The sequence below is a fragment of the Coenobita brevimanus genome, chromosome 99 (genome assembly GCF_032717465.1).
Source record: "Coenobita brevimanus isolate Jiangsu-jjx chromosome 99, ASM3271746v2, whole genome shotgun sequence".
In the NCBI taxonomy this organism is placed as follows: Eukaryota; Metazoa; Arthropoda; class Malacostraca; order Decapoda; family Coenobitidae; genus Coenobita; species Coenobita brevimanus.
The window spans coordinates 15,398,316-15,424,037 of record NC_137052.1 but is presented as its reverse complement, the minus strand read 5'-3'; the positions used below and the strand labels follow the sequence as shown (position 1 = coordinate 15,424,037).

General features: G+C 44.0%; 1 protein-coding gene across 1 annotated transcript in view; it reads right to left on the bottom strand.

The window, feature by feature from the left end:
• Mocs1 (Molybdenum cofactor synthesis 1) overlaps positions 1-25,722 on the bottom strand; it is a 266,841-nt gene that overhangs the window by 101,302 nt on the left and 139,817 nt on the right. Inside the window, exon 8 of the mRNA XM_080283926.1 lies at positions 13,260-13,405. Coding sequence (XP_080140052.1) covers positions 13,260-13,405 — 146 coding nt within the window. The remainder of the gene's footprint in view (positions 1-13,259; positions 13,406-25,722) is intronic.

Genomic DNA, 25,722 nt, shown 5'->3' with positions numbered 1-25,722 from the left:
AGGTCCTTCATATCTAAGGAAGAGAAGTGTATGACAGGAAATAAGGTCTCTAAGGACAGGCTAACTCTCCTGCTGGGTGGCAATGCCTCAGTTGACTGCAAACTGAAGCCTCTCCTCGTGTATCACTCAGCCAATCCCCGTGCCTTGAAGAACATCCCTAAGGCATCCCTCCAAGTGATATGGATGGCATGGATTACCCTTGCCTTTTTTGAGGACTGGTTCTTCAACCACTTTGTGCCAAGGAGGAGAACATTCCCTTCAAAGTTCTCCTTGTCCTAGATAATGCCCCTGGACACCCTTCCAACCTTAATGATTATCACCCCAACATTAAGGTTGTGTACCTGCCACCAGACACAACCTCACTCCTCCAGCCCATGGATCAAGGAGTTATTGCCACCTTCAAGAGGTATTACCTCTGCTGTACATTGAGACAGGCAGTAGCAGCAACTGAAGCTGAAAAAGGCTAGACTTTGCGTGATTTTTGGAAGGATTATAACATCTATATGGCCATCCAAAACATTGCTGCTTCCTGGCGTGATTAACATGAATGGTGTGCGGAGGCACTTTTGCCCCAGTTCGTGTAGGACTTCAGAGGTTTCACGGACACCGAGGTTGTTGCTAACATGGTGGCGCTGAGTAATGAACTAAATATGGATATGGAGGAAGAAGAATTTGATGAGTTATTGGAGGCTCATAAGAAGGAACTGACGAATGAGGAGTTAATGGAGTTAGACTTACAGCGGAAGGAGGAAGAAGCTGAGCCGGAAGTTCAGACCAGGAAAATGACTATCAAGGGGTTAGCAGGTATCTTTGGAATAACAGAGAAAGGGCTTGCTTCCTTTGAAGAACACAATCCGAATGTCGACTGGTTTGGCAGAGCCTATGCTGTTGTGCATGATGCCCTGGCCTGCTATCGTCTCATCCTTGATGGGAAAAAGAAGAATGCTTCCCAGTTGTCAATCATGAGGTTTTTTCCAAGGGTGGAAACGAAATTAGACGAACCACAGCCTTCAACCTCCTATGCTGAGCCTTCAACCTCCCATGCTTAGCCTTCAACCTCTTATGCTGAGCCTTCAACATCCTATGCTCAGCCTTCAACCACCTTTGCTGAGCCTTCAGCCACATCTGTTCAGCCTGTTTCTCCTGAAAATCCCAACACGCCAACTGCTCTCTCCTCACCCACATCTTCTAACTAAATCCACTCATTCGCCAGCCTCCTCTCACTACCTGCAAGTCCTGCTATGTCTGCCTGTAGGTGAGCTACAGTAATGTTTATAAAATAACTCTTACAGCTTATGTCCAGTATATATTTGCAACTATCTATCTATATACCTAGGCTGCTTCCCCCAAGGAAAGGGAGGTAGCCAAGACAGGACGACACACTCCCCATTCACTCATCCATTCAAACACATTCATTCGCATCTTAGCCCCAAAGGGGAGAACAGACAAATCCTCACCACACCACACCACACAAGGGTCAACTGTGCAATGCAATCAGTGACATTCACAGCAGGGCCCGACAGCAGAACTGGTTTACCCCTGCCACATCATAACAGACCCATCCCCTTACCCGCACCTGACCTGACTAGCTGATCTGACCAAGTGCGGGAGAATATCTCCTCAGGGCTGCGTCATCACTTATTCATTCACAATTTCTCTCCATTTATTTATGTCACGCACAGCCACTCTTCCTTGCTCAACAGACATCCCTCTCGCATCCAACGCTCTCTTCACACTAACAAAACAAAATAAAATGCTTGCCACATCCACATCTTCACAGGTGACAAATGTTCCATTATCTTTCATCAGTAATAAATAGACATCGGACAATAGCAGGAACAGAGTTGTGTCTTATACTGTATGTTCTTCTTGTGTATTTCTTGTGTTAATTTATGCATTTATATTTCATAATACAGTAATCCCGCATATTTCGCGGTAGTTACGTTCTTGTAACCCCCGCGAAAAGTCAATTCCGCGAATACTCTATTAACAATTGAAAACTTGCACTTGTGTCCACCATGCTGCCCATCACACAGTCCATGTCCATACTGATTGCGAGAATTCGCCGTCAGACAATTCCCCGTCAAAACATGGACGATTCCCCTTCAGAACAATTCGCACCCTGGACGATTCCCCGCCATTCTATAAATATACTAATCAATACTTTCATCAATATACTTATTATTAATTAATCAATACTTTGATAACTATATTTCAGGGGGATCCAGCAGTCTATGTTCAGTAGCGTAAGTTCTGGATATTATTTATTAGTTGCACCTTTAGTCAATAATTAACTTGTTTCTTCCTCGCTGTAGTCGCCTTTGAATTATATTCTAGCGTCACCCATAGCTATCTTCATTAATGAAGGCGAATTGTTTTGTGTTTGTTGTGTGCGAATTGTCCCGAAACCTCCATACTCATCCCGAAATACCTTCTTACAAGATTGAAAGCACATACTCCATTATGAAGGAAAAACGTAAACACCGTACTGTAATACACAATTATCTACACATTTATTAACAAAACAGTACAAAATAAAAAGATGCATTAACTGGTGATAGCAAACACTCGCACGGTCGTTTCTTAGCTTGTCCAGTAACACAATTTTCTCTGCTAAGGTCATAACTTGATCGTTTTGTCACTTTGGAGTTCTTACTAATTGTATTATTAGCCCTTGGTGAGGCTGGCTTACGTCGTGGGGCCATGTGGAAAGCAAGTGGGAGGCAAGAGGCTCATATCATAGTGTGGTTACAACCACAACAGCCGCCTAAGGCAGTCAGGCGTGGACTGAATAATGCGGGACAGAGCAGTGTTGCCATATCCAAACAACGAAATTATGCTAGGGCAATGAAAAAATTATGCTAGATTGAGCATATTTGTTCCAAGTAAAAAATGAATTATGCTAACTTGAAGCTAAATGATAAAATTCTATACATATTCGTGCAACATATTAATTATGTATTGTTTACTATGAAAATATTAAAATGAACCTACATACAGTAAGAGGATAAATATCGGTATCTACTCATACTGCTTTTTCCCACGAAACTTACGTTTTTCTGATGGATTTTGATGTGATTCGTTCGATTTTGAGCATCGTTTCCGTCGGAAATAACGAGATTTTGAGTTATGACCCCCATCCCCCCTGAAATAATGAGGGATCTTTGGGGAATCGGGGGTTATAGGGAGGGGGGAAAACACAGAAAATGGTCATTTCCGACTGAAATGAAGCTGAAAATCGAATGAATCATACCAAAATCCATCGGAAAAACCTAGGTTTCATGGGTAAAGTACAAAGCTCAAACTTATCCTAACCTAACCTAACCGAACCAAACCGAACCTAACCTAAAACCTAACCTAACCTAACCTAATCCAACCTAACCTAACCTAATCCAACCCAACCTAACCTAATCCAACCCAACCAAGCCCAAACTGAAAGTAACCAATTATTCAAACATCTTACCTTAGTCCTCTCTCTCTCTCTCTCTCTCTCTGATTTGTAGCTTTTATAAAATTATTCTAAAAATATTCCATTCCATTCAAAATTATGCTAGAATGATTCTAAAACTTCTAATATGTTAAAAAATATTCCAGACTCGAAAATTTGATCAAAATTATGCTAAAAGAATAAAATTATGCTAGATATGGTAACACTGGCAGAGGGGCCACGGGAAAGGGACAGAGGGTGGCGTGAGTTTACCGCGCTACAATTGGAAGCTGCGGGAATTTCATTTTTTTTTTTTTTTTCTGTATATTCAAGGATATTTTTGTTGAACTTATTAATGCTAAGAAAATCCGCGAGAGGGCAAAACCGTAGACAAAAAATCCGCAAAAAATGCGGGATTACTGTACAATAAAAACTGCTTAAGAACATTTAAAACCCTACCGACAAATCAGTGAACGGTACAGTGTTTTTTATGTTGTATGTGTAGTACTGTAAGAGATTTTCATTTTGCAAACAAAATCAACTTGCAAATGGCTTCTTGGAACCAATTGTGTTTGTAAGTTGAGGTATTCCTGTAATTGCCTGGCTCATGGGTGCCTTCCACCGGTTCTGATCCTCCATCCAAGTTCACAGCATCCGCCCTAGCTCCTCCATCGCAGCCTCTCCCTGGCAGCAGGTGATACAGGAGGTGGATAGGGTTGCAACCTCCCCAGCAGCAGCCTTAATGGCCTCCTTCTTCTTGATGATGATGGAGACAGTCGATTGGGCCAGATGGAGAGCCGAGGCGATAGCACATGCACCTTCGCCTTTGTTGCGGCGCTTAAGAATCTCTAGGTTTACTTCTAGAGAGAGAGTTTTATGCACAAGCTTTGCAGGAACATCACCAGCACCAACACTAGCAAGCCGCTTACCACCCGGACTAAGGCCTCCACTAGCACCACCACTAGCCCCACCACATGCAGCACCCTTACCAGACATGATCATACTTATTTAGGCTAAAATTCACAAGAAATCGCACTCCACACGTGATTAATATCACTGATCTACTCGCAGCACTGCTCGTACTCAGTTATGATGCACTATGATAGCAGCTTGCGTAACATTGATGGTGCAACACGATGCGTGGTGGGTGAGCGTAAGAGAGTTCCTCACTCTGAGGTGGCCGGTGCTAGAAGAACGACATGGGTGAGTGCGGGGTGGGCGATAGCTGTGGGGCCTGCACAAACGTTTCTGCGCATCCTGGGAGGCGGGTGGGCTCAGCTGGTTGTGGGAGCGCGCGCGAATCTAAATTTCGGCCTATCGCCTGTAGACGCGACGTCGGAGGACTCATCGTTAAACCAGGGAGCAGCCATTGTATAACAGAGTTTGGTGGTATTTGTACCCCCATTGCTAAGCCGGGGTATCGCATCTAGGGGTATCGTATATTGGGATATTACTATATTCGGAAGAGGCATGACAAAGGCGAGGGCTCATGTGCCATCGTCTCAGCACTCCACCTGCCGCAGTCAATTGTCTCGACTGTTATAAAGAAGGCTGCCGCCATCAAGATTGCCACTGGGGAGGCTGCAACCCTCAGTGTCCCCTGTGTCACCCACCACAGGGAGCCAATGATGGAAAGGAGATAACAGTGGATGCTCTGCATGTGGGTGGAAGACCAGAACAGATGGAAGGTGCCCATGAGTCAGGCATTCATCAGTACCAAGGCACTCTCCCTATGGGATAATTTAAAGGTGAGGAGAAATTTGCATGCAAGTGAAAAATTTAAAGACAGCCGTGGCTGGTTTGACTGCTTCATGAAGCGGGCAAGCCTGTGCCACTTGAGCATGTCTGGCGAGGCAGCGAGTGCAGATGCAGTGGCGGCGGCAGCGTTCCCTAGTGAGCTGAAGCGAATCATTGCGGAGGGTGACTACAGTGCAAAGCAAGTCTTGAACTTTGATGGGACAGGACTTTTTTGGAAGAGAATGTCCTCCAACACATATCTTGCAATAGAGGAGAAGTCTGCGTTGGGGTTCAAGGCTTCAAAGGACCGGCAGAGCCTATGCCGAGTGTGACCGTAAGTTAAAGCCTCTCCTAGTCTACTACTCAGAGAATCCGTTTGGCCCCTGGTGGTGGACATTGCGTCAAGCAGATCCCCGTCTCCCTCCTGCCACCTGAGTCTACACTGGTGCACTCCCCCACTCCATCGCTACCTCCCTCACCCCAGCCTCAGTCTCCAACCCTGACACGACTTCGGCCACTGCCTCTGTCTCCCTTGTCACCACGTGAGTCTCTGCATCTGTCTCCCTCACTACCAGGTGAGCCATTGCATCGGTCTCCCCCACCCCCTCGTCAGTCATTGCATTGCACCCCACTGCCACCTTGTGAGTCATCGCATTGGACTCCATCACCATCCCCTGAGCCACTGCATCAGTCTCTTGCTACCATCACTACACCTTGCCAGCCTTCCCCCTCCTCTCACCCTCCCTCAGGGATGGGGTTTGAGGGCTCTGAGGAGGAGGAATGAGTTCTAGGGAGCACCACATGTCCCCTAGCCTCTGGGGGAATAGCAAGGATGATGACTAGGACTGGACATTGACTTAACAGAAGTAAGTGATGAGAGCTGTTCGATATTTTCTGACCTATTTTTTTTTTTTAGATTTTACTAGTTGGTTTTGGCCAATTAGTAACAGGTTTTAGGCATATGTAAGCTTCTTTTAAAAGCTGTTAGGCCATTTAGATTAGCTATAAACTTGTTTTTGGACTCACTTGGGTGGGTTTAGGACTTGGCTGGGAAGGCATCTCAAGGCTCAAAAACGCATCCATATACTTTACGTGTTATATCTACCCCGCTATACGATACTCTGTGTAGTGACTGGGTTTTTCTTAACGCATCCCATCGTAAAACTGTGGTAGCCCTGAATTTGGTTTTCCTAGCATTAAATGATACATTATTATTTTGACCCCATTCCATGATCTTATATAAGTCTTGATTTATGGAGACTGCTGTACTGAGTTGTGACTGGGAGATACAGTATTAAGCTTTGTGAATGGGTGTTTAAGTGCAAATGAACTGTGAAGCTGGAATCATCTGCATTTGAATGAATGAGATTATGGGTGGCAAATAATTAATGTGGCTTTGATGACACTGATCAGAGGATCCAAGTGGTGAAAGTACTTCTATCCTGTACTGATTTGGATTATTTGTCAGGAATAGGTCCAACAGATAGACATTATGGCCAGGATTATCTGGTATTCTGGTTGGTTGATTTACCAATTGCGTTAACGTTAAATGATTTTGCAAACAGCTCGCATTCTAGACCAGTATCGTCAGTCCTGGCAATATGCGACAACCATTCTACATTATGGATGTTAAAATCACCCAAAACGGTAATTTCAGTGGTAAGGGTGAGGTTAAGGTTGGTCAACTGTGTGGATATGGAGTCAAATATGCTGGGTTCTGAAGATGCATTGGGGAGCGATAAACTACACAGATGTATTGTATTTGGTAATATCTGATAAATTATTTATAAACAAGTATAATAAGAAAACAGATAAATGGTAACAACCAATCTCCGGGTTATCATGTTCGAAGTGTACAAGCTAAAGGCTAAGATACCACAGTCTACTGCATTTGAGGACAGATAACCATTATAGGATTGGTTGGAGAGCCTGCAGTCACTTCTAGGGGGTCGAATTAACGAAAAGCCATAACTCCAAAAATGATGTTGTAACCACAAGACCACTAGACTCTCATGAGTTGTCTATTAGCCCCTCGTGGATAGTGAGAATAATAAGGATGCTTAGAAAGAGCATAACTGGCTACTGAATAAGGAGAATGATTGGGACATGGAAGGTTAAGAGACACAGGATCCACTGTTTGGTCTTTGGCGTGTGATGTTGGTACCACGTGCCGAGCAATTAACAACATGCAGTTGGGGCAGGCGACGAGTGTGTCTGGGCTGACTTCCGAGATACAATAGGCCTTTGAAGATAAAGTTGCGGGTTTAGTTGCCAATTTGATGAATTCGATTATATCTGAGTGTGTTCGTCCACATGACTGGTTGAGGAAAATGATTGTAAATGCATAAGGGGAAGAGTGATGTCCTGGGAGGAAACTATAGAGGCATAAAACTTTTCAACCAGATAACGAAGGTAATGGAGGGTACTGGAAGGTATGATAAAGAAAAGGGTGAATAGTGATGAGATGCAGTTTGGGCCACACAAAGGGACTACTGATTCAACATTCATTGTCTGACTGCTCAAGGAAAAATATACAAGAAGGAAGAGCAGTTGTACTTTGTTTTTACTGATTTATAGCAGGTCTCTGACAGAGCAGTCAAGGTGGTGAAGTGGGCAATGAGGAAGCTTGCAACTGATAAGTGGTAGTAGTAGTAGTAGTTGTTCCCTAGGCAGTCTGGCCGAACAGCCCCAAGTCCCTTAGGAAGGCCATGGCCGAGACAGGGCTTCCCACAGAGCTCTCAAAGAGTGTAATGCAGTCTTCCTTAATGTACTTAATAGTATGGGGTGCTGTGTTGCATCCTGGACAGGCATCAGCGATGGAGTCATCCAGCCTCTTCTGGTAGCTTAAGAGGGCTGGATGGTGCCCACATCACAGTCTGGCCAGGTGGACCTGTCCTCATGAGGAAGATAGGATTCAGAAGGGTGGATGTCAGGAGGCCGTGCATGCAGCTGTGTGTTGTCTTTAAGTGACTGAATGGAGCGGCGAGTGATCTGAGTGTGGATGTGCTTCTGGAAGCTGGTCTGAGGTGGGCGAGGGGTGAGAGATGACAGTAATTGTGTATGGTATCGTGTGCTGGGTGTTGTTTTGATGTTCCTTGGTGTGGGCGGATGTGCTGCCATGTACTGTAGTGGATGCTGTGGGTTTGTGGAGGCTGCAGCAAGAAACTGGGTGCCTCTCATGTCTAGGTGATCCCTGACTTTGAGGACTTTGGTTTCTTGATGTAGGTGGTCTGTGAGTGTAGTAGCTGTGCAGCCTGTGATCATTTTTAGGGCCTTGTTCTGTATGGTCTGTAGAGTGTTATAGTGTGTTTTCATGAGGTTAGAAGCCCAGGCAGGGCTTGCATAATTCATCACTGAACGTATGTATTGTTTGTATACTGTGGTGGTGGTTTCTTTGTTGTGTCCGAATGTTGTGTGGGCAAGTGACCTCAAAGCATTGAGTCTTGGTGTTATTTTATTTTTAATGTTTGTGATATGTTATTTAAATGACACTGATGTATTGTATGTTACACCATGGATTTTGTGTGTGTGTGTGTGTGTGGTAGGGGAATGTTGTTTATGGTGAGGTGTGGGATGTGACTGTGTTCTGATGTCCAGTTTGTGAGAAGGATCACTGTAGATTTGGCTGGGGCTATTTTGAACCTGATAAGTGGTTGGTTGGAGAGGTTATGGGAATGTACAATGGTGGTAGCACCCAGGTGAGAGTGAACGGAGGTTTGATAAATGAATTCACTGTGAATGTTGGTGTGCATCAAGGGGTCATTTTTTAAGCCCCTTATTGTTTATTATGGTGCTTGAAGTTCTTTCATGTGACTTCAGAACTGGGCTTCCATGGGAAGTGTCGTATGCTGATGGCTGTGTTGATTAACCCCTACACCGCGGGTACGTTTACCAATGTTTTGTGTGTGCTGCGGGGTTATTCGGGCTCCGACAGACTCTCAAAAAATATTTGCCAAAAATCAGTTATTAGTCCTAGAATATAAAAATTAAATATGCTTATGGCACATACCTTCAGCTTTCTCCTGGAATGTTTGTTGAGCCTTCGTCGGTTACCGTAGGACTTGTGGAGACCTCTGAAGTTGGGTAACGAAGTCTCCACTTTACACTTCCCGACAACCCGTAATATGATTACCACAGCCAGATATTAACACTATAAACACTACTCTATGATTTTCAAGTAATTTGGGATCCATACTCCAAAAAAAAAACCCACTGTGAAAGCAATGAAAATTACGAGCGCATCTGACCGTCGCACTTGCGCTAGTTCGGTCTTGGTACTCTGTCATTTATTATTCGTAAAACCCCTCACACTTTATATTTCTATTACTACATAACACTTATATATATCTACGGTCTTTATCCATAAGTTTCCTTCAGTAGTATTAGTTTATTGTCACTGTAGGGATTCAATTTCTTTCAGTAAAATACATAGAATTCACTTTCTCGTCCTGTATGCTAGCATTGAGAGTGAATGTCACTTTCAATTTCACTCTCATAACTCACAGTATTCAGACATGCTAGAGTGAAACTTTCACTTTCATTACTCCTAGGGTATATACTCGTATTCTTATAATACTACTCATTTACATATCTATTTATATTCTCTATTTTATTTACGTTATTTACATTTCTATTTTATTTACACTGTGTTATGCACTGTCACTTAAAGTAACTTATAAAACTATTTTCCACTGTTCACGTATATTTACATTCATTACTTTCACTTGCTGTTTACACATTATTTACATATTATTTACAATTCCACTTGCACTGTTTTACTCAATAGAAAGATCGTAGTCACTCTTTTATCAATTGTCAGCCCTTTACCTCTTTCCACATGAGGTTTAGTAGGGGGTAAAGGTCACAGGGCCCTTTGCATAGGGGTGAAAATGCCCTGAAGCTAGCAAGAGCGAACAGATGTACCCCCACACTAGAAGATGAGAGTGAACTGATAAGGGTGGGCCGGGGTGGTGGCCTACCTAGGGAAATCAGTACTGCCAACGTTTAGCCTCTTGACACAGCTACTTTATAGCAGTGAAATGATTGGCAGGGAATCTAGACAATACATTATAAATTAGGTAGTTCCAGGTGAATGTAAATATCACTTAGGCTTCTCCCTCCCCTCCTTATATGTATATTTATTACGAAAATAGATTATATGACATACTTCAAAGGGAAATAAACAGCGAAAATTAGCGAACGAGTGCACGTGAGGTGTTGTCAGGTGATAATTAGCCAATTCCAGGTGTATGGCACTCTCACTTACCTTATTTCTTTCTTGTATATATTATCTGGTATAAGAATAGGGCATAGGGCTTATTTCAATGGATGAAATCAGTGAAAAATTCCAGGGAAGATTTACTTAGCGTAGCACGGCCAGGCAGGCGAGAGGATAGGGTAATGGAGGGGGGGTAGGGAGGGGAGTCAAGAACGGGGAGAAATGGTTAAATTGTCAACAATGGATGGGAGTACAGATGAGATTAGGAGTGCTGACTAGTGTTGGACATTGGCAGTACTGATAGATGATACAAGCCCCCACTTGGAAGCCCGGGTGAATTCAAAATAACACAGAATCACAAAAGCGACGCCCCGCGGTATGATCCCTTGCTCCCAACCGTCACGAAAGTGACGCCCCGTGGTTAAGGGGTTAAGGAGAATGAAATGGTAGTAGAAGAAAGAGTTAGGAAGTGAAGAGATGGAATGAGGTACGAGGGGTTTGAGTGTAAATGCAGATAAAATATGTGATGATACTGTATCTAGGGCAGGTGACAGTACTGTCAGCAGAGGGAAGGTGGCCATGTGGAATTTGGCACAAGTGTGAGGGAAGTACAGTAAAAGCTCGATTAACCAGCATCCGATGCATCGGCACAACCGTATAACCAGAACGCAAATTCAATCTGGCATGGGGTCGAAAATATTCTGGATACCAGTCGTCTGACCCTGTTCCTTCTACTTTTTCAGCTCCTGATCCTGTTCCTTCCACTTCTTCTGCTCCTGACCCAGCTCCTTCCACTTCTTCTGCTCCTGACCCAGTTCCTTCCACTTCTTCTGCTCCTGACCCAGTTCCTTCCACTTCTTCTGCTCCTGACCCAGTTCCTTCCACTTCAGCTCCTGACCCAGTTCCTTCCACTTCAGCTCCTGACCCAGTTCCTTCCACTTCTTCAGCTCCTGACCTTGTTCCTTCCACTTCTCTGTCTCCACTGTCTGAATCCTCATCTCATGATCCTGATGATCCCCCTATAATTCTGGATTAATTCTGTGCCGTACAGGATAAAGAAGTAGCTAAGTTTTCAAATTATTTTGGCCTGTAACATATGCTAAATTTTTCTTTAAATAATTTTTGGTAATGTTTGCTGGTTTGTGTTCAGTCCTGTACAATTTCTCTTGCTGTCTTTTTTGTGTATTGTAGTGTAATGTATTGTATCTTATCTGTACTGTATCTAATAATGAATATGTACTATATGACATAAAGTCCCAAGTTTGGTCCTATTTCATTTGTTTGACCTCCCAGAAAATTTCTAAGAGTAACATTGGGTTATCCAGAAAATTCCATATCTGGAATGGAAGAATCCCCATGCATTCCGGTTAATCGAGCTTTAACTGTAACTCCATTTTATGCACTGTTTGTCATAGGTGGATGCATAAGAAATGTAGTGGTATTAGAGGTAGGCTGCAAGATAACGATGAATTTCTGTGTGCAGTGCATAGGGGCAAGCATTAAGAAGAGGCAGAGGGGTAGGAAAGGATTAATCTTACTGCAAAGTCTCTTGAATGTGTGGAGTTTTGTTATATGGGGGACATGATATGTGCTGGAGGTGGGCGTGGAGCTAGTTTGGCAGCATGGGTGAGAAGTGGTTGGGAAATGTTTACGAAATTATTGCCCCCCTTGGCATTGAAAAATCTCCCCCTCCATGCTAAGGGATTACTGTATGCAACATGTATTAGGAACGTAATGCTGTCTGAGAGTGAGACTTAAGCAGTAAAGGAGGAAGGTATTTGTAGGATCAAATATATTGACAGATGATGATGATTACATAGATGTGTATTGCATCCTTGAAAAAAAGCCTTGGGGGGATTAGGAATATGAATAAAAAGATGTGATGAGCAAGGATAGACTGAGAAGGTTTGGGCATGTGGAGAGGATGGACGATGACAACTGGGTGCAGAGAGTGAGGAGCAAACGTTGAGGGCAGAGTTGCATGAGGCAGACTGAAAAAGACCTGGAACAACATCTTAAAGTGTGACTGCAGAGATAAGGAGCTGAACAGACAAGCTGCTACATATACAGCCACCACTAGGTGATCAATGCTGATTCATGTAAGAAAGTTGGAGCCTTCATAAACGAAAGGATGAACAGTGTGGGTAATACGGGACAGGCTGTTTCCACTTAATACAGTGGAGCACAGTGCCCTCCTCCTCCTCATCATCACCATTATCACCATCACCACCACCATTACCACCATCAACATCTTTGCTTTTTTCCCACCTGCAGGTATGTTCAAGAGAGAGAGAGAGAGAGAGAGAGAAAGAGAGAGAGAGAGAAAGAGAGAGAGAGAGAGAGAGAGAGAGAGAGACCTAATCAACTGGATGCCCAATGATATGGATCACATCAATCAGTCACTGTTAAGTTCCCAAAATCCTGGCTCCACCTTTTGGGCACACCTCTGACACTTTTTCATAAACACTGCAAATAATTCTTCTCACCTTAAAGATGCTGTGACCTGTTGTCTGCTGCAAAAACCACATAACTCCCTGACACATTACTCCCTCTGATGTCTGACACATTACTCCCTTTGATGTGTAAAGATTCAGGCTAGGCTACCGCAGTCCAGAACATTTAAAGGCAGATAACCAGCCTACTCCCCTTAGTGGAAAAAACCTTCAATCACCTTTTGGGGATCAAACCTATGCAAAGCCACCACAATGACTAAGGTTATCTGACCACTAAACCTTAAGGAGCTGTCTTGTTGCTGCTGTGGCCGCAGGCTCAGTTGAAATGTATTCTGGGGACTGCAGCCTGTTACCCTAGTCTGCAGTCCACCATCCTCCTTTTGTGGGACAGGGTGCCATACATACTAAAAATATTGGTTCTTACCTTAATGATACTTCAGCTGCTCCAAAAAGGCAAACTTTAAGGTTGCCATCTGCTGTGAGTCTCAGTCTGTTGCATGAACCACAGAAATTGTTTGACATTGATGTGATGAAGCCAAACTGGCCTGTGAACCCTGGTATTTTGTATGCCTGTAGAGATAAAAGCATATTAATAGTTGTAATAATAATAATAATAACAGGAAGTAGAGAGATGGTTTGGGGCACAAAGGCTTGAGAAAAAATGCAGAAATAACAAAGATGATGGACTCTAGGGCTGGTGGCAGTACTGTCAAAGAAGAGGGGCAGTGGCCATGTGTGGTTTGCCACATGGGCATGGGAAGTAATTCCATCTTGTGCAGTGTCTGTGATAAGTGGGTGTAAAGGAGATGTAATGGCATTAGAGGTAGACTGTGAGATAATGCTGATTTCATGTGTGCGGTGTGCCAGACAGAACATATGGGGATTGTCAGGCATGAGAGGATTGATCTTGCTGGTGAGTCTTTCGAGTATGTGGAAGAGTTTTTTACTCGGGAGACATGTTATGTGCTGGAGGTGGCTAGAGTGAGGAGTTGTTGAAAGTTCAGGGAGCGGCTGCCTCTCTTGAAACCGCGCGGGCTCTCCCTCCATGCTATGGGATCTATGTATGTGTGAGGCGCGTAATGCTGTATGATAGAAAGACCTGGGAAGTAAAGGAACAATATTTGTAGGCTCAAATGTACTGAAAACAATGATTAGATGGATGTGCAGTGCGTCCTTGAATGCGAGGCCTGGGGGGGGGCTAGGTTTATGATGGAAGAGTTAAGAGGAAGGATGAGATTGGAGTGTACTGGTGTTGTGATAAAGAGAGGTAGATTGAGATGGCCTGGGCATGTGGAGAGGATGGGGAATGACAACTGGGTTCAGAAAGATTGAAGTTGGGAGTAGAGTTGTGAGAGGCAGACCGAAAAAGACCTGGGACGAGGTCGCAGACTGTGACCTCAGAGATAAGGAACTGAATGGGGAGACTGCCAGAGATCGAACAGCATGGAATGCTGCCATTAAGTGACCAAGGTCGATGCATGAAAGCTTGTTGGAATTTTATGAAACAAAATGAAACTCAATACTGCATTTGCCAGTGTATAAGAAGACTCTTGAGCCTCATAAAAAAAGCTCAAAACTGGGGGGTGGTCCTAAACTATCTATCTATCTATAGCCCGACGCCCTAATCCCGCAAAGGGTGGCCGCAGACAAAACGCCTCCAAGTCGCTCTGTCACCCACCATTTGACTACCCTCCCCCCAACTCACCCCCCCCTCCCTCATATACCTCTCAACTCCATCCCTCCACTTCATCCTCGGTCTACCTCTCCCTCTCCCTCCCTCCACCTCACCTACATACACCCTCTTAGTCAGTCTTTCATTCTCCATTCTCTTCACATGTCCAAACCACCTCAGTGTATTTCTCCTAATCTTCTCAACCACATCCACATCCACCCCACAGCGTTCCTTCACTTCTTCATTCGTCAACCTGTCCCTCCACGTCACTCCACATGCTCCTCTCAAGTAACTCATTTCCACTGCTCTCACTCTTGACTTGTTCCCCTCTTGCAAGGTCCATGCCTCGCTTCCATATGTCAGGGTAGGGATCACAATACTATCATGCAGTGACTTCTTAACTTCCATACTCACCTCCCTATTTCTCATCACTGCTTTCAGTGTACCAACAACCTTCCTTCCCTGCTGTACCCTTTCACGCACTTCATCCCCCAAAGTTCCATCCTTACTCATCACACTACCCAAGTACTTGAATGCACTCACATTCTCCATATCCTCACCATCCAACCTCACTGCACACTCTGTGACTTCATTCCTCTCAAACACCATAACTTTACTTTTGTTTAAATTAACTTTCAGATTCCTCCTCCTACACACTGTCCCAAATTCATTCACCAAACCTTGCAACTCCCTTTCATCTTCACTCAACAGTACTGTATCATCAGCAAACAGCAACACCGGAAGCTTCCAAATCTCACCCTCATTCATTAGAGCCACCCCCACATCCACTGCCCTACCCTGCACCTCCTTTACAACCCCATCCATGTATATATTAAACACCCATGGAAACATCACACAACCATGTTTCAGTCCCACATTGAGATCAAAGAACTCACTCAGCTCACCATCCACTCGCACCGTAACCCTAGCTCCCTCGTACATACTCTTCACAGCACTCAACAATTTCCCCTCCACTCCATATATTCTAAATACCTTCCACATACCTTGCCTATCTATTGTCATAAGCTTTCTCCAAGTCCATGAAGGCAGCATACACTTTCCTTCCCTTCTCTAGATACTTCTCCACTAAACATCTTAGAACAAATATCTGATCTACACACCCTTTTCCCTTCCTAAATCCCCCTTGTTCTTCTCCAACTAGCTCCTCTGTCATATGCCTAACCCTATCAATAAGTATTCTACCATTTATTTTACCAGTCACACTAAGTAAGCAAGTACCCCTATGGTTACCACATACTTCTCTCTCTCCTTTTCCTTTGTATAAAGGAACAATTATACCTGATTTCCAGTCCTCTGGAACCCTTCCCTCTTCCCAAGCCAATCTACACAACTTCCATATCCACTCCACAACAATCTCATCCCCATACCTATGCATTTCACCACACACTCCATCAATTCCTGGGGCCTTTCCCAACTTAATGTTCTTCATCGCTTCCACTACTTCCGCCCTACTGATCTCTTCCTCCCTCCTCTCATCTCTTCTTCTCCCAGCCATTCCCCAACCACTTATACTCACACTACTCTCACTCTCCACATTCAACAAATCCTCAAAGTGCTCCTTCCATCTCCTCAGTTTCTCTCTCTTCTCCACCAACAATCTATTATTCCTATCTTTCACTCCCCTACTATTTCCCCGTTCACACTGTCTTACTTTCTTTACCTCCTTCCAAAACAATTTCTTACTCTCCCTCCATTTCACACTCAGATTCCTCCCAAACTCCTCATCCACTTTCTTTTTACTCTCCTTCACCAGTCTCTTAACCTCCCTTCTCCTGCTCACATATACCTCTCTCTTCTCTCTCTCATCTTCTCCTCTACCTCTACCCGCTAACCATTCACTATATGCCTTCTTCTTTTGTTCCACAGCTCATTTCACCTCATCATTCCACCATGCTGTCCCTTGCACACCCTTGCATCTCCTCCTCACTCCACAAACCGCCTCACACGCTGCGCCTAAATCTTCCGTGAATATCTCACATACGTCTTCCACCCCTTCCATCTGCTCTAGCTCATACCTTCCCAGTCTTTCTTCCACTATGCTCTTATACTCTGTCATTTTCTCCCTATCTTGCAATTTCTCCACTCTTCTCACAGGAGTTGCTTCCTCCTGTCTTCCCCTTCGTCTCCTCAACCACTTTTTTTGCAGCTCTACCTTGGCCATCACTAAGTGATGGTCCGAGACTCCATTCCCCCACCCTCTCCACACTCTTGCATCCAACACTTGTCTTCTCATTCACTCATCCACACACACGTAGTCTATCATTGCCTTTCGTTCAACAAGTTCACCATCCATCCTCCTCATTACTCTCCATGTATACCAGTGTGTGGTCCTAAACACCAGGTATAAAATCTAACCTCTACATCCTGTGGTTATGAGATCCATAGGAGTGATAGGGAACATCGCCAAACACTCACCTTGACTCCTGTCTCCCTGAATATAGTACATATACTGTCAAAAACTGTTGAAATTACTAACATCATCATCAAACACAACTTGTTTTGTCTATGAAGGCAAATTTTTATTGGAAAAAAAAAAAAAAAAAAAAAAAAAAAAAAAAAAAACTCCATGGATACGGCCATAAGGACATAAGAAAGATGAGTATCCTGTTAAGCCCACGCCATGAACATCATCATGTGTCTCAGCAGCGACTGGCTGAGTTGTTTACAAATTATCAACGAGCACAGGGTTGCCAGATCTGAAGCATGGCTCATTACCAACAGTGATAACAATAATGACATAGCTGTCATTCCTGGTGGAATAACTTCAGTCCTACAACCACTTTATGTCTGTCTGAATAAACCAAAGATTGCATCCATGAGCAATGGAATGAGTGGATGATCAGTGGTAAAGTCGTATACATGTGGAGCGAATATGCGTGCTTCAGGTCTGGATGAGCTGTGATTTTATTATCACAGCATGGAATGATATTTCTTTAGAAACAGTCATCTACTCTTTCAAGAAATGTGGAATATCCAATTCAGTGGATGGCACAGAAGATGGCATTTCGTGGGAGGATGAGGAAGAGGAAGCCAATGCTGAAGCTACACCTTTGAATTCAGTGTTTGATCCTTACGACGAAGAACTGCAAACTTTAACCCAGGATGAAGTTGATGAACTGATGATATCTGATGGGGATGATACTGATTTTGAAAGATTTTAAGCTTTAACAGTTGATGTGATAACTTTAATAAAATGTAACTTTCCTTTAACCTATTATATAAAATTCATGGTAACATGATTTTAAGTTTTTAATACAGTATGAGTTTAAACTTTGATATTAAATGTATAACCCACTTTGATATCAGAGGTGGCACGTGCAGCCTAGACAGCCTGTAAAACCCACAGAAGAAGCTGGTTTGAAGTAAAACCTAACCAAAGGCTGTGTTGCCTAGGAACGTGTTAATACTATCACTTCAGTGGTTAGAGGGAAGATTGATAATGGACTAGGGTTACTGGGGCATCAAGCTCCCAGTGTCTAAACAGCTGGGCCTTGTCTTATGCACGGAGTATACCTCCAAATCCACATTTTGTATGGAAATATTGGGAATAGTCTCATATAGAGGTCGGCCTCATACACCGGCAAATACAGTAACAATAATAATAATAATACAATTGACCCTCTTCTATCATGGTAGATATTTCCCCAAAGACTACGTGTTTGGCAAGGATTGTGTTCAACAAAGTACGGTACATATCCACTTGAAAAATAGGGGTTATGTTACCAAGCCTTGTGGAAAGGGGGGTGCAAAGTTCACAGAACCAAATTTTGAAGAATAAATACATAAGTGACAACAAATTTTTAGTCTATACACCTCTGGGGGCGACCATCATCCACTCACTCAATGTAGAGAGGCCATATGATCTCTACACTCAACGACAATCCAAATGGTTTCCTGTATCCAGTAAAACCATTTACTATGATGGGTGGTAATCATATAACAGGGGTTTCTGGCAGGGTTAAATGTCCCCCAGATTCTCCTGTCCAAAATCACTTAATTATGACAGTTGTTTCAGCGAGCCTAAGAGGGCCCAATACCTGCCCAGGGCCTCAACCAAATGGGCAGATTCACATGGCCATGTGGAATGTGAGAGGTGTGAATGAGGAGAGCAAGAAGGTGGAAGTGGTGAATGTGTTCACGAGTGCGAGATATGCCGTGATGGCACTGTGTGAAACGAAGATGAAAGGGTGTGAAGTGGAAGAGTGGGAGGGTGTGAAATGTGTAAGACAGGGAATGAATGGGCAAGGAAGATGCAAGGGAAGAGTTGCCTTGCTGATGAATCAGGTGTGGCAGAGTGGAATGACAGTCTACAAATGTGTCAACTCGAGATGTATGTACCTATACTGTATATCAAGTTCAAGTCTGAGATGGTGAAAGTGGCGGTAATTGTTGCGTATGCACCATGTGAAGACAGGAGAGAGGTAGAGAAAGACAGATTTTGGGATGAGCTGGATGAAGTAGTGGCAGAAATGCCCAGAAGCTTTATAGTGATCATAATAGGGGATATGAATGGAAGAGTAGGCGCTGATCCTGAGGATGACATAATGGGCTGTAATGGAGTACCAGGAGAAAATGATAATGGGAAGCGACTAAAGGATATGTGTCAGGAGAGGAGGTTGTGCATTTGTAACTCATATTTCAAACACAAAGATGTACAAAAATATATATTGTATAGACGGAACGGGGATCGTGTTGAAAGAAGCCTGATTGATTACGTGCTTTAAAGAGAGGTCGAAGATGGGAATGGTTGCCGATACGAGGGCCATGAGAGGATAATGTGGAGGTCTGTCTGATCATATGATTGTGGTATGCAAGATCAAGCTGAGAGGAGTGAGGTGGATCAGGAGAGGGAGGAGCAGTCAGAAAGAAAGACTGAAAGTTGAGAAGCTGAGGATCAAAGAAATGGCAGATGATTACAGGACCAAAGCAGAGGAGGAGTTAGAATCAGTGAACTGGAATGAAATGGATCTGGACAGCCTGTGGAATGCATTTAGGGACTGTTTAGTTAGGAATGCTGAAGTGGTGTGGTGTGGCAAGAGTCACAACAAAGTAGAAAGGTACGGCATGGTGGGATAACGAGGTTAAGAGAAAGGTGGAGAACAAGAGGAAGAAGTGACTAAAGAGGTTACAGAACAGGGGTTCAGTTGAAATAAGAACTAAATATACTGAGAGCAAGAAGCACGTAAAGAGACTAGTGAAGTGGAAAAAGGAGGAGGTAAATGATGATCTAGGAAGAAAAATGAATGCAAACTACTTTGAAAATAGCAAGTTATTCTGGAAGGAGGCGAGAAAATGTAGAAGTGAAAGCGGAAACAAATATGATGGTGTGAAGGACGTAGGTGGTAGATTATTAACCCATGGGGATGAAGTAAGGAATACAAGGAAAGAATACTTTGAAAGCCTGATGAATAGGAATAGAGAGAGCACACCAGCTTTAAACATGATTAGTTTTGGAAGTATGCCAGGAGATGTGACACTCGCACAGGTGAAGAGTGCTGTGAAGCGGCTGAAAAATGGGAAAGCAGCTGGGGCTGATGAGGTGTATGCAGAGATGCTTAAGTGTAGTGAAGAGAGTGGAATGAAGTGCTTGTTGGAGATATGTAAGAAAGCCTGGATGAATGCAACTGCCGGTAGAGTGGAAAAAGGCTGTGATTGGACCCCTGTAAAAAATAAAGGTGAGCGAAGTGAGTGCAAGAATTTTCGTGGCATAAGTTTATTGAGTGTGGTAGGGAAGGTATATGGAAGAATTATTATAGAGAAAGGAAGAGAGATATCATCAGTCCTAATGAGTGATGAATAGGGTGGCTTTAGGAGTGGCAGAGGATGTGTGGATCAAATATTTGCAGTGAGACATATAGCAGAGAAGGCTTGTGAGAATGACCATAAGGTGTTTATGGCTCTCATGGATCTGGAAAATGCATATGACAAAATGGACAGAGAAGGATTGTGGAAAGTACTGTGTATATACGGTGTAGATGGTAAGCTGCTAGGCACTGTCAAAAGTTTTTATGATGGTAGTGAAGCATGTGTAAGGGTTGGTTAATGGGCATCTAAGTAAATGGTTCACGATCGGTGTGGGCATGCGACAAGGTTGTGTGATGTCTCCATGATTGTTCTATATATATATACTGTATGATATATATATATATATATATATATATATACAGTAATCACTCTAATATCCGGACGCCCAATAACCGAACATCCCCACTAACCGAACCTTATCGTCCTGGGATCAAACATTCCCAAAATGGTCCGAAAATCCAAAAAAATTGGAAAAAAAAACGATTTTTTGCCGTCCGTAATTTGAACTTGCCGCGCGCGCCGCGTGAGAGCATTGTTTTGGTTCGTCATTCCTCCGACGTCCGATAGAGCGCCGCTGCATCCTCCCCACTTCCCGCCTGTCTCTCACCGCGACTGGACCTGCGCTCTTCGTAATGGCTGCCCACGTGCTCGCTTTTGTGGTGGTGCCGTACTTGCTGCAAGGCCTCCTGCTGCTCTCTGCCCTACTCTTAGTGTGTGTGATGATGGCCCCGCCTCCTGAGAAAAGGAAGAGAGTGGTGTTGACTCTGGAGAAGAAACGGGAGATATTGGAGAAGGTTGATGCGGGTTGGTCTTCCTCTCGCATTCTCCGCGAGTTCAACCTGGCCCGGTCGACTTTGTTTGATATCAAGCATTCCCGAGACAAGCTCATGCAGTACACGGCTGACTTCTCGTCGAGAAGCAAACGCAACGTGGAGAGGAAGGTTATGTTTACTCCCAAGTATGCAGAGATCGACCGCTCCACGTTGATTTGGTATCGACAGCAACGTGCAGCTGGTGTGATGGTACGTGGAACGGAGCTGAAGGCTGCTGCTGAGAAGTTTGCAAGGCTTCACGACGCCCTAGACTTCAAGGCATCCGAGGGTTGGCTCTTCGCGTTCAAGTTGCGACATGGCCTTACTAACCGTAAAGCACATGGCGAAGCATTGGACGCTAACGAGGATGGAGTGGACGAGTTTCGGCACAAGGTGAAAGGCTTGATCGACAGGGAGGGCCTCACTCTCGGTCAAGTCTATAACGCTGACGAAACTGGCCTATTCTATCGCTCGGTGCCAACGAACACTCTCGCCGATGAGACGGAGAAGCGTGTACCTGGCCGCAAGCTTTCTAAGGAACGGATATCTGCTTTGTGTTGTGCCAATGCTAACGGCATGCACCGGCTTAAGCCCGTTATTGTTGGCCGTGCAAAGCAGCCTCGGTGCCTTCGTGGGGTGATGGATGTCCTTCCTGTCGTATGGTACCATTCTTTGAAAGCATGGTTCACAGCTGTGATTTTCAAAGACTGGTTTCACCATCACTTCGTCAAGGAGGTCATACATTACCAGACGAAGACACTGGGAATTACTCTCGACCAGGTAAAGGCTCTCCTTCTCCTCGACAATGCACCTGCCCACCCGTGCGACAAGGACTTGGTTGCTGAGAATGGCCGTATTAGGTGCATGTTTCTGCCACCTAATACGACTGCTCTCATTCAACCAATGGACCAAGGAGTGATCGTGGCAACAAAGCGCCTGTACCGTCGGAAGTTCCTGGACGAGGTGATGGTGGTTCTCGAGGACGAGGACGAGCGCAGGGAAGGACGTGACACTCGAGGCAAGCGGACTTTGGAAAACCTTCGCCGCTACAACATCAAGTCTGCGCTGTACAACTGGGCTAGTGCATGGAAGGAAGTCCCTGTGAAAACTCTTGAAAATGGTTGGTCTCGTCTGCTTCTCGGAACAGATGTGGAGTACGATTTCCTAGGGTTTGACGTGGATGACTTCCATGCACGGCTACGTACGCACGGCGACGATGTTGATGTGGACGATGTTCGTGAGTGGTTGGACCGACGACGAGGGCGATCCTGGGTATCAGACGTTGTCTGATATCGAGATCGCGTCTTCGGTTGCTGGTGTCAGTCCCGAACTTGAAGATTCCGACGACGAAGGCGATGATGATGCAGACTCCGCCCAGCAGGACACTACTCCAGCCATCCCCAAGCTGAGCGCACTCCGGGAACATCTAGAGTTCGTCCTAGACTACCTGGAACACCCGGACTGCGACAGGGAGATGGGGCCCTTGGGACTCGTGGAGGAAGTGCGTGCTTTCCGGCAGCGCATCATCAATCGCCAGAATCGTCGGTCCTTGCGTCAGTCAACGATTGACAGTTTTTTCAGGCCCGTGACCCCCGCTGTGCCAAGCCCTGGTTCCACTCCGTTGCCTCCCAAGACAGGCCCTCATGCTCCGAGCCACAGCCCAGCACATCAGCTACAGTGGAGTCACCGCTCGACGTGAGTTTGCGGCTGTCTTCAGAGTCTTCTGTAGTCGGTACGCCATCACCACTACCCACCGATGCACCCCTTGGACGCCTGCCAGTGATACTCTCGGGCTCTGACAGTGAATAAACAGCAAGAACTTCTCCACTAGACCACACGGGAATTTTGAGTGTTGTGCAGTGAAAAAACGGTGTGTTGTGTTAAGGTTTTCAAGTTGGGAGAAAAGACTAAGTAGAAAAGAAATTTAACGTAACTAACCTTCTTTGTTTTGGCTTTGGAAACTTAAAAAAACTTGGGAAAAGTTAATGTGCAACACTTAAATTTAATGGAACATTATTTGGACTAAAGTGAACACTGTGAAAAGAACGGACTTCTGTGTGTTAGTGACTAAGTTCAGTGCAAGACTTCAGGAAGAGTGTAGTGCAAGTGCTTCAGGAAATCGTTCTTACTGTCAGAGTCCGAGGGAGGCGGTTATTCATCGAGGTGGCCAGGGACTTGCTGTAAGTAGCCAAAATGTTTCATGTTGTACTATTTTCCATACTATATTTACCAGAATGTTTCATATTGTATTTTTTCCCATACTATACTTACCAGAAAGTGTCATACTGTACTTCTTTCCATACTAAACTTACCTCATGCATGTGCAGTAGGAATGGGTTTTTCAGAGTTCGGTTAGGTTCGGTTAGGTTAGGTTCGGTTAGAGTCCATAAGTACCAGAATGTTTATTAATGTATGAACATACTTCTAAACCCACATTTTATGTGTCTATTGCATTTATTTCAGTCATTTATGTGCCTTATTGGTGTGATTTGGGTGTTAAATAGGTGCTATGCATGTCCGGAGGGAGTTGTATAGGTGTTTCTCTGTGTTAGGGTCCGTAAGTACAAGTCCATAAGCTGGGGCCCAATATCCGGACAAAACCAATATCCGAACCTACCGATGGCTCTATTGATCCGGATATTGGAGTGATTACTGTATATATATATGGATGGGATGACGAGAGAAGTAAAAACACGAATAATGGAGAGAGGGATGGCGTTGGTAATGAATGGTGATGAGTGGAATACCTCAAATTTGATATATGCTGATAATGCAGTACTGCTTACAAATGCTGGACAAGAACTTGGCAGGCTAGTGCAAAGTTTTGCTGATGTCTGTGAGCATCGTGCCCTGAGAGTAAATGTAGAAAAGAGTAAAGTGATGGTTATTGAGAGAGAAGGTGACTCCCACTGTGATGTTACAGTGAATGGAGAGAGACTGGAATTGGTGAGAGAGTTCAAATACCTGGGTACAGTGACAGAAAAGAGAGGAAAATGTGCAAAAGAAGTTGAAAGTAGAGTGACACAAGGAAGAAAAGTAGCTGGTACAATGAAGGCCTTGATAAGAAAAAGAGGCTTGAGTGTTGCAAAGGCTTACATGATGGAGTGTTAGTGCCAACTTTAATGAATGTGAGACTATGGTGAGGCATGAAAATGAAAAGCCAAGAGTAAGAGCAGTGGAGATGGGACTGCTGAAGAATGCATGTAGAGTACAGAGGGTGGATGGGATATGAAATAATGTGATTCGTGAAAGACATGGAGTAAGGAAGTCGGTGGACACCAGATTCGAAGCGAGTGTACTAAAATTGTGTTGTCATGTGGGGAGAATTGATAACAATAGAGTGGTGAAAAAGGTATATCTGAGTGAATCTGAAGGAGAGAGAAGGTGAGGTAGGCCAAGGAGAAGGTGGAGAGATATGGCGGATGAGTGTGTGAGGAAGACAGGTTTGGAAGTCAGTGAGGCTAGGGAATTGACAAGTGATCGAGCTGGCTGGATGAATGTTGTGAGAAGTGCATGATCAGGGATTTGGCACCCTTTTTTAACGTGGCAGCGTCTGGATTGACTCAATCGGATATGTTTATGTAAAACTACAAAACGTGGTGAATGCTTCCTTCGTATCCAATAAAGCCAGGATTCCGGGGACTTGAATGATGAATGAATGGAAGCGTGTCCCAGTGGACTGGGAAATCTGGCCTGTCTGGACACTGCTACTCCTCACTCTGCCCTAGGGTGGGAAAGGAGGCCCGGATGATAATGATGATATATATATATATATATATATATATATATATATATATATATATATATACACAGTACAGTGGAATCTCAAATTTCAACAGTTTAGAATTTGATGAATAAAATTTCGATGCATTTTGGGGTGGTCTGCCTACATTACTTTTTGATGCAAAGTTTCGTATTTCGATGCTCTCAGGGTCAGACTCCAACCAAAACAAGCCAAGATAACATTTTTTATGCGAACCCAGATGCTAGAAGTGAAGGAATATTATAAGCAAAGGTATAAACCTAACCTAATATTGTATGTGGTGTGTGTTCTCAGGGCCAGACTCCAACCAAAACAAGCAAAGATAATATTTTTAATGCAAACCAAAATGCTAGAAGTGAAGGAAAATTATAAGAAAAAGTATAAGCCTAACCTAATATCGTATGTGATGTGTCATGAAGAGAATGAAAATCAACATCATTTATTTATACAGTACAGTATACGAAGCATACAGTACAATGATATGGTTCCGAGACTATTCACCGTCAAGTCAATTCGCCTGTCAGATAATTCCTTGTCAGGACAATTCGCACCCTGGACGATTCCCCGTCATTCTATAAATATACTTATTATTAATTAATCAATACTTTAATAACTCGAAGATATAACAAGAGAAATTAAAGGAAGAGAATCAATAGTAGAAATACTAAAACAAAATGAATTACAGGCGGTAGCAAATACAGTTGGCAGAATACTGAAACGAAGAGAAGTACAGTAATTATAAATATAAGGAGCAACATAGAAATGAACAACAGAGACTGTGAAAGAAAACAGTCATGGTGTTAAAGGATAAAAG